Source organism: Aulonocara sp. 'chitande type north' Nkhata Bay, linkage group LG23 (genome assembly GCF_057382095.1).
Source record: "Aulonocara sp. 'chitande type north' Nkhata Bay isolate Kocher_YH1m ecotype deep benthic linkage group LG23, A_spYH_male_GT1.1, whole genome shotgun sequence".
NCBI lineage: Eukaryota > Metazoa > Chordata > Actinopteri > Cichliformes > Cichlidae > Aulonocara > Aulonocara sp. 'chitande type north' Nkhata Bay.
Genome location: NC_141365.1, coordinates 17444557 through 17459010, shown reverse-complemented (window position 1 = coordinate 17459010; position 14454 = coordinate 17444557). Strand labels below are relative to the sequence as shown.

The 14454-nt window shown below is 38.4% G+C and overlaps 1 protein-coding gene across 1 annotated transcript in view; it reads left to right on the top strand.

Moving 5' to 3' along the window:
• naaladl2 (N-acetylated alpha-linked acidic dipeptidase like 2) overlaps positions 1-14454 on the top strand; it is a 546561-nt gene that overhangs the window by 523962 nt on the left and 8145 nt on the right. Inside the window, exon 18 of the mRNA XM_086283107.1 lies at positions 614-812. Within this exon, the coding sequence (XP_086139233.1) occupies positions 614-812 (199 nt within the window). The remainder of the gene's footprint in view (positions 1-613; positions 813-14454) is intronic.

Genomic DNA, 14454 nt, shown 5'->3' with positions numbered 1-14454 from the left:
CAAGGTCTTTGTGAATTTCTGATTTCCAGTGCTGCTGTTATTTTTAGATTGCTCCATGGAAGCCCTGTTCTGACCACTCACACGTGCAGTTTTATGAAAATCTATGATTGCACCACTTATTTTGCTCCAGCTAATACTGCAAAGGCTGCTGTTCCCAGCAAGGGCATCTGACATGCACGAGACTCCAGACAATGCACCGCAGTGTTTTATTGTGTTATATTTGATACCGTGTCGATCCTGACAGCTGACCCATGGGGTTTATGCTTTGACATGTGATGTAAACTTGTGTTGCCATGCATTAATTTTGTCTGTATTTTATACATAAGATCACCTTCAAATGTGATGTGGCTTATAAGATAGTGATTTGGTCCTTGTTACAGGCAGTCCAGTCCTGAAACAGCCCTTAAGGTGTAAATTGTTCATTTCACAGGTCTTGTTGAGACATTTACTCCGAGATTTTGGTTCTCAAACTTTCAAACCACAACCTAGTGACTCCATATCGTCTCTCTTTTTAGGCTAATATTTTTTTGTGGGCATAGCTTAAACGCGATATTCTTTTTCATCCATTGTTCCTGTTGTTTTTCTTTCTTTCTTTTTGTACATATCCGTCTAGACAAGAGTGCACTATCGCTGCCCTTGCTTTCCTCAGCCTCCGCTCTCAGAGACCATGCAGCTTTCTTCCAGTCAGAAACTATGCGGCCGGCAAATGACCCAAAAGAGCGTGACCCCTCCCACGTGCGGATGCTGAATGATGTACTCCGTGACCTGGAGAAGAGCTTCATCATCCCACAGACACCGCCTGGAGTGTACAGGTAGGAGAAGAGTTATTGCTTCAGAGTTGCAACATTGGTGTAAGGAGGTATAAGCATTCCATTTACCGTTAGCCAATGCACCCCCAGGATACCGATGCTTTCAGTTTCAAGACCTGCAAGATTATGTTACATAATTAAATCTCCACAATCTTGAATATATTTTAATTAATTGTTTGACATTAGAAGTTTCATCCTATATCAATGTGGCTGTTTTCTCTGTGTTTTTATGGGTCACCAGTTCATTTCTTTGCCTTTTTACATTGTTAAAGTTTATTATTTATTCCACATGGCATTAAAAGGTCTTAAATCTAAGCTAAGCAAACTTGGAGATGACTGGAACAACATTCTTCTCAGAAACCTTTTCCACCTTTGGCTCACTCACAGTTGCCTCCTCCACATCACCGATGGCACAGTTGGTCCTCCTACCTCCTTGTTAGCGTGGTTTAGTTTGAATGTTCTCACATACCTACTCAGCTCCCCAGATACAGCCAAGCCATTGCATTTGCTGTGCGCTCCAGCATCACATACCACTTATCAATGATACTAGATGGCATTTTCTCATTAAAAAAGAAAGTTGTGTGTGATAAAGTTTCCCTATTGATGAAGTCTTTGCAAACTGGAATTTTTGAATAGTTAGAAATATGCGTATTTGTTGACCGGCAGTGTTCTTTCCTGCCTTTGTTCACAAAAAATGCCGTTGAGGTCTTTGCGTAGCATTTTTGCCAGCTGTTATCAGTCGACTCCACTAGTAGGAATATGTGGTTTGCACATTTGTTGGTTTACAAGATGATAAAAAAAAAACTGGTTAAACACTGCTGTAAGGCATTATTAGTGGTCAAAAATTCCACAGGGATGAAAAACTACTTGAGCAAAGCTCATGTGAGCAATACTCGAAACAAGTTTATTGTGTTCTATCCTGAAATGAAAGTGTGTTTCTTTTACACATCCTTTTCCAAAATGTGCCTCCCTGTTTGTCTGCATGTGCCTTCTGTCGCCCTCTTTTAGTTGTTGGAAGTTGGGTTTCTGCATTTTTGATTTTTCCTTTGTTTTTTGTGAAAACTTTATGGCATGAGCAGAAATGTTGATTCTGTATTAACAAGTTAACTTTTTTATTAAAGATGATGAAGTGAACAATCAAATGCTCTGCCCTCCATCACTGGTAGGTGCAGCCAAATTGTGAACTCAACTCAACATAAGTGGTCATTAAAACCATAAAGTCCATATGACAGAGTGCATAAAATTCACACGCAGAACAAAAAAAATACAGTGTACAAATATTGTATTGACATCACTTTGGTACATCCAACCAAGGATGTCTAATTAAATTCCTGCCATTTTGACTCCTCTCATTGTGTCTCTTTTTTCTGTCTGGACTTTTAAGTTTTGTCACTCCATTAGTTTATTTGTTTAAAAGTTTTTTTCCTCAACCACTAGCTAGCAATGAGGCAGTCACATTGCTTGGTATATATACCCTGGAGTTATTTAAATTCATGACTTCATTTGAAAAGGTCTTCTGGTGAGCTGTCATTAAACAGATAATTAGAGAGGCCTTTATTAAATGTCACCTGTTTAGCGTGCAGAACTCTTCATTGTGCGTGTGATCATGAGAAATATCCCAAAACTGTACACATTGATTGTAGTGGTGGCCCAGTGCAGCTGAATGAAAGTGGTTCAATCACTAGCTTATTCAGAAAATCCTGGCAGGCAAAGAACAAGCTTGTAGGTTACACCTGTTTGAACACAATGGCCTGTAGCCTGCATAGCAATGACTCATCTAAACAGTTCCCACTATGCCTGGGAAACATTTGGAACACGTGGCAACTCCGGAGGCCAAATCCAGGAATTCAAATTTGCTGATGAATAGAGCAGCGACAGTAAGGGATTACAGGAAAGATACTTTATCACGGATAGTCTAATCTCATTTCATTTTGGATAAGAGAGACCCTGTCAGCATTTGTAATACTGTAACACACACAGGTTCTTCAAATTAGCATCCTTTTGCTTCGATACCTTTGTAAGTGGGTAAGTCAGCTGTGCACTATGTTTATTCTCTGAACAGCTTCATGTTTCAGCTCCTGAAGCTTTTTACATAATCTTGTATTAACTACTTATTGACAGATTTTCAGTATTGGATTGTTTTTCAGCATTTTGGTCATAAAGTTCTGATTTCTGTCTCTCCCAACATTTGATGTTATTGTTGCTGCTTCTTTAACTCTGGTAAGCATTAAATGTGGTTCTTGTTCTGAAGCTGGTAAGACTAACTTGTCCTCTGCAGCAGAAAACCTCTTATAGGAGCTGGTGCAGTTATACAAACCACCAAATTACTTTTGGATTGGCTAACCTTAATGTCGTTTCCGTCTTAACGTGCATTATTCTTTTGTTTTTTGTGTTTTGTTTTTTAAATAGCAGAAAAAATGTTATTACATTAAAGAACTTTATATACTAACAAATCCTAACATAAGTAGTCTCAGCAGAGTTTCTCAATATTACAGAATTAAACGTTAATTCATTGAATTTCTTGCCTAGTAAAAATGTTTAAGACTAATTTTGCTTTGCAGAGGTGGTGCTGTTATCCAGCAAACTAGCATCCTCTTCTTTACTTTATATTTATATTTTGTATGTGACTATCAGTGAGAACTTGTTTTCTCTCCACTAGACTGTACTTGTTCTACTTTGCCCTCGCCCTGCACATTTCTGCATGCACCTTTGGCTCTGTGGGCTGACGTTTTCTGACCTGTAGTTACTGACCCCACCAACCTGCTCACTTTTTATTGTCTGTTGTCTCCTGGCTCCTCTCTCACCCTAAGATTCCAAGTACATGGCCTCACTTCATTTCTTTTTCTTTTCTTTTACTTTTTTTCCCCCGTCCTGTTGAAATTCTTCCCCCACTTTTGCAAAGTTCTTCCTCAAAGGTGTTTGTTGGCAACCCAACAACCCAACGATTCCCTGTGACTCCTGGGAGCCATTTAAGGTGCTGTTTTTGTGTGAAAACTTTACTTACTATCCCATATGTGTTACTTCACTGTTTGGATTCCTTTTTCTTCTAAACTATAGAAAACTGTAATGATGTATTTTTTTTCCATCCCTCTCATTCCAACCAGTTGGCTGAACTCAAACTTTTGTCCTCTTGAAGTTGTAACTCAGTCCAAAATTAGATGACACAAGGAGCACATAGGTGCAGGTACACTCGTTAACACCCTTCTACTGGTGGTGGGATTTCCAATGCTCATCAAGGATAACTACTCCGTAAACCGAGGGGTTTTTTTGGTTTGTTTTTAGCGCTTTAAGTGTCTCTTTTTACATCGGCTTCACAAGCAGCTTCTGTATGAGTTGTAGGTTTTATTTTGCAGTTTTAGGTATAATAATTCTAACATTCAGAAAAGTTTATCCTCACTAGCTTTTCGTCAATCCTCACAAGATTGGTTGTGCAGTGCAGGATAAAAATTTACTCATGTACCCTATGCTATTTGTTTATTTATTCATCATGATTCAATACTGCAGTCGATAGAAGCTGAGGAGCTGAAGCTAGCTACGGATTCAAAAGTCCATTCAAATGGCCAAGAGACCTCTTTTAACTTCAAACGAAGCTCATTTTCATTTAGACCTCCTCTGATAATATGAAAGGAAACTACAATGTTGTATTAGAAACACACAAATGCATCATATAAACTGGACCACACATTTAAACAACTTCTTAATAAGGCACATACCTTCTCCTGGAAAAGTTTGAATATAATAAATCGGAAAAGTATGTGAAGTCAACAAGTTCTTATAACTTCGCCAGTAGTGTTGGCACAAACCTGAATTTGAACTGCACAAGCCTCTTCATGCACAAGATAACATTACGGATAAATCATTCACAGATGGATACAAGTACCTAACTTGGTATATACACTTTATATAAAATTGAAAATCAAAATGATTATCCTTTCCATGATTTATGTAAAAAAAAAACCAAGAAAATCATTTTTCCCCAGATAAAATAAATTAGACTTGTCTCCTTTAGTGATCTTAGTATCAAATCATACATGTTAAACCATGGAGAAGTTGACTTTCGTTGGCTTGTTTCTTTGTTCGATTTATTTGAAAGCTTGGGAGTAGGGTGTTTTGGTTCCATCAGGGTGCTGGGTCTTTTCACTCAGCATCCTGAGCTAATTGTGTATTATCTTGGTATCATGATGATTTAGATCCTGTTTAAACACAGTTTAGTCATGTATTATATTCTGATATATTTGAGTTTTGTGGTTTGCCTTCATTATGATTTATTCCCTGAGGTTGTGTGTTTGTCTCACTCCCGTGTCGCCCATGTGAGTCTGTCATGTCTTCAGTGTTAAGTTCACCTCCCCTCTGTGTGTCTTAGGTCTGCATCTTTATGTTTCCTGTTTTATTGTGACAGTCTCGTGTTCCATGTTCAATGTGTTTAATTTTGCTTCCCCTCTGGCGTCATCTTCATTCGTATCAGCTATGTTCCCCATGTCTTTCCACTCCCCTCGTCTCCTCTCTGTGTATTTAGCGTGTCAGTTTTCTGTTATTCGTTGTCACGCGATGTCTCCAGGTTTCCTCATATCCACCCCAGGTTTTCATGTTTAAAGTTGTCACATATATTTTCTAGTTTTCCCAGTTTGGGTTTAGTTTAGTGTCGAATTGTTTTGCCTCACCCTTTGTTTTGTAGTCTTTATCAGCCACAATAAACGTCTCGCCCTTAATCTCGTTAAGATTCCTGTTTTGTCCACGTTTCGTTTGTCTGGATTTGGGTCCACTACTCTCCACTTCAAGTTCAATTCAATTCAATGTTATTTATACAGCAACAAATCACAACAACAGCCACTTTATATTGTAAGGTTGACCCTACAATACTACATCCAAATATATTCAAGTAATACTAGGAGTCCCGGATGGGCCCCTTACACCTCTCACTGGAGATGAGGAGAAGGTGGTTTGCACGAAAGAGTCCGAAAGGGAGAGTGATGGAGAGCATAGATTTAAACCATGTGAAGCGGAGGCTGATTGGCTCACAGGTAGACGAGAAGATCATTGGACTAGGGTAACGATGTCAGTATTGCGATTGACAGTGTGGGAAACCAGTAGTCATGTAAAGAACAGAAAAGCAGCATAACAACCAAGAAAGCAGGAAGACCAGTGATTACAGATGTTCCTTATTGAAATTAGGCTAAGCTTCATTTAATAGTGATTAGACTAATGTTAGTCAAGAAGAGAAGTTAGTGAGGCAGGTTTGGTGTGTTGGCAAACTAGGATCCTGTATGGCGGTTTAAACTGATTCATGAACAAATTCATTTGTGACTTGTAGTATGTTCTGCACTGGAGCTATCCTGTGCTGCTCTTTCTAGATTAAACCAGCTGAGTTCACTAATATATAACCTTCATGAGTGACATAAAATCAATGTCATTTAATCTGTTTTCAAAAATATTTCAAAATATCAAAAAATAATTAACATATCATGTACAGATCAAATCGAAATTATTTAAAAAAAAAACCCAGAACATTGCATTTGTAATATTACATCTATGTCTTAAATTTGAACTTGATCAAATTTCACTTGCTAAGCAGGCCTTACCTTTGAAAAGAATCTGTTTTCTTCAACTTTCTTGAGGAAAAAAAACAGTTCCAGAGTTTGTTTGTGTGCAATTTGGCAAATAATCAGCTTATGTTTCTAATATTTCTTGATCTGTTTGAAGTGTTGAAATTTGCACATTTGAAATTTTAAATTAATCTACACTTCTCAAAAAAATAAAAAGCAACTCAGTTCTCTGTTATGCAGTTAAATGAAAAAGAAACTTTTCACGGGTCTATGCAGTCCACTAGTACACCCGTACTGCTGCCTTAAGATTTAAGAAGGTAAGTACCAGCTATGTGCTTCTGATCAAATGCATCAGCAAATGTGACCACCTCTATAAAAGTAGAAGTTTTGACAGTTTGTTGGTCTAGCCTGCTCAGGTATTAGCACAATGCCACAAACCTCCCATGAGTGGACCTCCCAGAAAATTCACCCCAAGGTCAGACCGTGCTCTGAGAAATTGCACAAACCAACAAGCTAAATCTCAAATACTACTCAGCTCAACTGTCAGGAGGCGATGATGTGGGCTTGTTTTGTGGCCACAGGCATCTTGCAGTCACTGTGTGCACCATGAACTCCTCTGTAAACCAAAGTATCTGTTCAACAACTAAAGCTTAGCTGAAAATGAGTGACACAAAAGAACAAAGAAGTCAAGCGCACCAGCACTATGTTTAAAAAAAAAGAATCAAAGTGTAGCAATGGGACAGATTAGATAAGTCCAGACCTTAAACCCAAAATGCTGTGGCAGGAACTTACATGACAGAGCTGTGCATAAATGAATCCAAACAAACCTGAATGAACTTGAAGTAACATTGTAGAGCAAAGGAGATCAAAATTCATCTTCAACCATGTGAGAGAGACTGATAACAGACATGGACCTACAGATGTTTGGATAATGGGGTCTACTTCCATGGATGGCACACAGTCCTGTGAAAACTTTCTTTTTCACAACTACTCCGACTGACATCTACTGAGAAGGAAAAAGGGATGTCTGCAGTGTGCACCGGGGAGGCTGTGGAATGACATTACTCTTTTAGTTATTGAGTGCCATGCCATCAACTGGAAGGAACAAAAGGCTGCAGCACATGAAAAATGAACTTACTTTGTATTTATTATGTATTAGATTTAATTACTTTTTAATTGCAGGTGCCGGAGCGCAATTCTGGGTCGCTAGCTCAAGCACCGGTTAAGAAGCTATCAAGGGACTGCAATGGTCACACTGATTAAATATTTTAGCCTTTTGTGAAATATAAAATCAGCTGTTCTGACAAGGTCAATATAACTAACCAACCAGACAGCAGTCGACACTGTCACTGTGGCCTTCCATCATAGTTGTGGTTGTAAGTAACCAGATCTGACTACAGATACAAATCAAACAAGCGCGATAAGGACGTGACCTTGACCTAGTTTTCACCTAAATTAAATCAGCCCGAGCTTTTATTGGTATCTTCCTTCAGAGAACATTTGAACATGATATCTTGAAAACTGTGGATCCTAGACTCCCAACAGACAGACAGACAAAGAAAAGGAACCGATTTCATATTCCTCCCTTCAGGGGGAGAATATACAGAAAGCTTTTGATTACACCCCCACTTTGGACCTTTGACTAGTGATCACATTGTAAAGCAGGACAACAAAAAGCTACAAATTTAGAAGACCATCCAAGAAGAATATACATACAAGTAACCCTCACACTAATAATTTTACACAGTCTCTAAATCACATGCAGTTCCTCATTTGGGCAGGCATGATTTAAATCCCCATTAGCCATGTATCTTGGATTGAGTGGATCCACTTCTTTTTCAAGTTCTTATACATATGGAGCAGAACAGCAATAATGCAACATAAAACTTGCTTCACAGTATTTCACACATATTTATTCCTTCTGACAAAAAAAGTGAAAAGGGGAATAATTTACAATCCACAGTGTTTGATTTTCCTTTTTCACCCCCTTTTTTTCCCAGGCGGCAGCTTTTCAGGGCAGAGCAGCAGTAATTCATTGGCTCTGCTCAGTGCATGTGCAAGAAAGTGAGCGCTCCTAGATTAATTGATGAATTTATTTTAGTCAAACTGTCCAGCTTAAGAATAAACACAATGAATCATATCAAATTACATTTACTTGGAGACAGCTGACCTTGACTGATAGTGAGGACTTTTCTCGCCAACTATATTTCTGTCTCGTAACAGTAACACCTCAGTGATGTTTGATTTTAGCATCCACACAGTGTCTGGGGTGTACACTGTCTCCCCCCGACACCTCTTTAGCTGTCTACTTTTCCACTAGATTCCAACAGAATAAATGGCTTCTGCTGTTCAGTGTTATTCACAGTTTATGGCAGTAATAGACATGTTAATTGTTCTAGACTGCCATTAGCATCCAAGCTAAAATTAGCTGCTCCATCATGCCTGGAAAGCATTAAGGCTTAATAGCACTCATTTATAAAGGAAGTTACCATTCACTCACAGGACTAAGACTATTAGTCTAAGAGTGCTAAACAGTCTTTAAAATGTTTACTTTGACAACATGAGGTGCATTATATGCAACCGAAACACATAATTAGGACATTTTGTCTGCTCAGTGAGGCAGTAATGCTAACTAAGTCTTTAAAATGTCTGTGATTTGTTTGTATGAGAGTGTTGCTTTCACATAGAAAGATGGAATAAGCATTAAATTGCCATTGAATTCCATACACTGTGTTTCTGCTATAAAATATCATTTGAGAATTTAGGAAGTTATTGCAGCCTTATGTCGTCTCAGTTCAAAAATGAACTTGGTCTTGAAACAGGAAAGAAATCCAGGATAATGATTAGCCCTGGCAAAGAGGGTGGGCTTATGTTCAACTCTAGGCATAATTTTTAATCCAATTGATAATCCAACTAATTTGCAACTGCAACCGCTACTTTGTAGCAGAATGCTGCTGTGTATGCATCACAAAAAAATCCCCAAACACAGCTCTACCACAATAACACAACACACACCTTAACATTTGCTTAATATTTCTGTTCTTTGACTATATTTCTAAGGGAAGGAAGTGTATCATGATGGTCTAGACTTGATGACTCACTGTAATAATTCTTTGCTCCACCTAAATGTGTCCAACATGATGACTGGAGCTCACACTCAGCGGTTGCAGAGGTACAATTATTTAGATATTACCCTCGATAACAAACTTCAGTGTGAATTACATATTGATGCTTGAGCTAAACAGTCCAAAGACAAATACCTTTTTCATTATTCTGAGATGAGGTAATTATTTTACAGAACTGTCCTTGAATCTGAGACTCTTTTTTTTTTTTTTGGTTGTGTAGGTTGCTGCTGTACAAATAGCCAATAACGTTGCATTGTTTGGAAATTTAACAACCAGCCCGTAAGTGTTCTTAAAAGATACTAGTATCTTAAAATATACTCAAAAGGAGACAAATTGTGTGGACATTTTAAAAAAAAGCAGGTCCTTCTGAATTTAATGCGATAGCAGATAATCTGAACCATCTAGCCTGTAGATAATTTGCAATAGTGACTTTAGATTTGGCTTTTGAGAGACTTACATGGATAAACTAATGGAGTCCATCTGTCATTCACTCTATTGCTTTTACTATGCTCACGGAAAAGCACTTTGGATAACACTTTAACTGTGCTTCTTGTGATACTCTTTTCTCTCTAATCTGTATTGCAATGTGTGTGTGTGTGTGTGTGTGTGTGTGTGTGTGTGTGTGTGTGTGTTCCTGTCTAGCTATCTTTGTGAGGACCAGAGGCGGAGCCAGACATTTGAAACACCCGGGGCTTAGCCCAAAGAGTAGTATGCATGTGGGATTTTTTTTTTTTTTTTTTTTGGGGGGGGGTGTAGAAATGACTAAAAGATTAATAGGCTCTGTTCAAAAAAGAATGACTTCATATAGGGAAAAATATATATCACATGTGCAGGACACCTTAAACTAGTTTTTTAATTAAGCAGCAAGGCAGAACAAGGTCAGGGCTGTATCAAGACACGAGGACTAAACCCCAATTCAACCAGACCCAGAACTGATCCAGAATTAAAACAGGACTACAACAGTTCAAAATCAGGACTACTGAGGACTTAACCAAGACAGAACCAGAATCAGAACTAGATGATAGCACTAAAAATCATCATAGACCTGCACTACACTTATTTTTTAATTCTACCAAAGTCCACTATTTAGATTGAGAAAAGTTTATATAATTATTTAGCCTTGTTGTGCAAACAAGCCTGCAGAACTTAATAAATACAGAATTTGAAAAATAACAAACCTAAAAAGAAACACTAGGTACGAGATACATGAGTACCTATGATACGGTGATACTTTTGGTAAACAACCATTTGACTAACATGTGTGTCTCACCTGCTCTTGTTCATCTGTTCTGTCCTCGTTCTCCTCCATCTCCCTCTCTGCTCCTCTCTCTCCCTCTTTGTGCTGACAATCATCAAATATACAGTTGAAACCAGATATTTACTCTTCAGATAAAAACACTTTTTTAATTGTAACATCAAATCAGACTAAATGTTTATTTTTTTAGATTGATAAATATAAAAACATATTTGTTAACTTTAAGAGTAAAGAGAGAAACTATCTGTATTTCTTAATTGCAAATGGCACCAAATTGTATTCAAACTTGAGCCACATTTATGGAGCTCCACGATTCTTTTCCTGGTGTTTTGGTTGACATCTCTGGATTTTCCCATGTCAAAGAAACAGGCTCTGTGTTTTGCCTTATATGCATCCACAGCTGTGCCACCAATTTACTCACATGGACTCTACTAACCTATCAGAAGCTTCTTCAGCTCAGAATGGAATCGTCTGGAGTTTTCTTATTAATTAACAATAAATTTAGTGTACATGTACTCCTAAATTTGATGAAAGTGATAAAAATAGCTCTGTCTCTCTTTATTCTGAAATTTAACTAATTCAAAATATATTTCAATATTTATCTAAAACAAAAGTTTACTCTAAATTGATGTTGTACAGTAAAAATGTTTTATGTTTTCTCCCTAAAGTGTATGTAAATATCTGGTTACAAATGTGAATATCCTGCTGTGTACTGAAATCCCTCTTGTTTTGCATAGAAATATACTGAACAACATACAAAGCATAATATATAAAATAACATTTACCTGAGTTTTTTCTTTGAAAGAACCCTCGAATGTCCATTCTTATGTTTCAGTACATAACTGAAACCGATTTAGTCGGGGAGGGTAAGAACTGAAAATATGAAATAAACACACGTAAGCTAAGACTCTCTAAAAAAAAATAGCATTTGTTCGGCTTTTCATTTCGCCATTTGTTGATTCACTTGAAGAGCAAGTAACGTAATATTGGTCAAGTGATCAGTTTCATATCAATCTTTCGTGATGCACCGTCATATTTACATTATTTGTACGGTATGAATGATTTGCTTTGGTACCTGGTCAAACTTAAGCTCTCCTTAGTATGGCTGGCTCCGTCTCTCCAACAGCGCACTCACGGGCAGCAGCTGCCCCGCCCCCTCGCTCAGTCGCTTAGTGCCTGAGCTTGGATCATACCAATATCAGGGGGGGATTCACGCACAGTCGTAAATTCCCACAGTGTGCACTATGTGCTTCGAATATTGTGTGTACTTTTTGTTTTATACAGTTGTCAGCCAGGCATCTAACTATGAAAAAATTACACTCCAAAATACCCCGGGCTTCTGACAAAACAACCCGGGCTTAAGCCCCGTAAGCCACCCCCACGCTCCGCCCCTGGTGAGGACCGAAATCTGCATTCTGCTATACTTGTGAGAACCAACAGTCACTTGTGAGGACACACAACCCGGTCCTCACATTTTTGAAGGCATTTAAAGGCATTTTTGAGGCTCAAAATGGGGTTTTAGTATCAGGGTTACAATTGGGTTATGGTTAGGGTTAGGCATTCATTTTTAATAGTTAGCGTTAGGGTAAGGAATTAGGGAAACCATTATGTCAATGAGGGTCCTCACTAAGATAGCTGAACGGGGTTGTGTGTGTGTGTGTGTGTGTGTGTGTGTGTGTGTGTGTGTGTGTGTGTTTTACACAAACTCCTGTGTAAGAAAAAACGTCTCCTATAATCATAAAATGAGGACAATCTTAAACCATGAACCTTAAGTCAATAACGTCTACAATAGCTGCATTATGAAAATACTTACGTACTAAAGTGCTGGAGAATTGATGCACAGGTTAACTCTGTTCATTCTGTTCACTTTGCTGTTTATTCTTAAAGCACTTGTAATGTCTTTTCCATTAACATGCAAGATAATGACACCTGGCTCCTTGTTAACAGAAGTGATAATAACCACAAATGTGCACACACTATCACTGGGAGGTCTGTGAAGTCCTGCAGCCTTAAACTCAAAGTGTGTGTTTGTGTCTTGCAACCGCACATGCAAAAATTCTGAACTTTATATTTGGTGTGATGTTTTTTTGCTTGGGTTGTAGAGAAAATGATTCCACCTCTTCTGATTAAATTACTACAAGGATCACCAGCGACAGGCATGTAATACCAAAGAGGAAAATCTGTTCCAGTAACACAAGGTTTAATCAATATAAAAAAGCGTAACGTGAGGAAAACCAACATGTACAGTACAGCTGATAGTCTCAAAATTAAAAGGAGAAAATGTCTTTTTTTGAAGAAATTTAAAAAAAAATCTGAATTAAAGAAATTTGGGATTGAGCCTTTTGGAATTTCCTGGTTTTGCTGTATTATTATTGCAACACAGCCTGAGGGCAGATTGTGATCATGGACACATGGACGTAGCTTCTGGATCTGAAAAATTAAACCAGTACATAGGAGACTAAAAACGTGTATTCCATATGAAGGCCGCAAGATGCTGCAAAAAGACTTTCAGTCCCAAGTCTAGAGAAACACAGCTTTCTGACGTCTCCTCTGTGAACACTTTCCTGCTCAGTTTATGGGCTCAGTCACCTATTTTGGTTATCCTAAATAAATAATTAAGTCTGTTTTGTTATGCTATTTTTCGATTGTGGCTCAAGAGTTGGCAGTTCGTCTTGTAATCGGAAGGTTGCTGGTTCGAGCCCCGGCTCCAACAGTCTCGGTCATTGTGTCCTTGGGCAAGACACTTCACCCGTTGCTTACTGGTGGTGGTCAGAGGGCCCGGTGGCGCCAGTGTCCGGCAGCCTCGCCTCTGTCAGTGCGCCCCAGGGTGGCTGTGGCTACAATGTAGCTTGCCATCACCAGTGTGTGAATGGGTGGATGACTGGATGTGCAAAGCGCTTTGGGGTCCTTAGGGACGAGTAAAGCGCTATACAAATACAGGCCATTTACCATTTTCACTAATGGGAGTTATCTGGCTAATTTATTGTTGATCAAAAGTCCTAATTTCCTTCGGGATTAATAAAGTATTCTGATTCTGATTCTGAATAGCCAATAAATTTACAGTCAGACCCACCGTTCTTCATTACATCCATTTTTTGTAAAGACAGTCCTAAACTCAAGGCCTTAAGACAGGACTATAGTGGATGATGTCACATAGCTACATGCATCTTTTATACTGTCTGTGAGTGTTATATAGTTACAATATAAAATACTACAGACAATAGAAAAAAAATCTAATTGTAATCAATATCTGGTGACCACTAAACCAAACCCAGTTCTGTAGATACATCCAGAAACAGTTTTTGGAGATACTTGACAGATAGGACACTTCATCTTTCCCAGTTTCTGTCTTTACGTATATAGTTCTGGGAATCCATCAGCTGATAGTTTCTAAAACCAATTCTTTTTTTCAGGGCTTTCAGAAGTACGAAAATCCAGTAGCTCAGCCATGATAGTCCATGCCATAAAGCTCCCAGTTTACGGCCTTTGTGCTGTGGTTTGGAACTCTGATTCAGTAGAGTGGTGGCAAATTTTACGCCAATGTCCCTCAGAACTGGGCAAGCCCACTCTGTCAAACACTTCTGCCTCCTTGGATGTGTCATCACTTACAGTTGATCAAAGACTATCTAAGAGGGTAATGAGCTTTTTAGAACAGCTCACAGTTTCTCAAATGTTTGTAAGTAAAACTGTATGGCTACTGTAGGTGCTTGATTTTATACACC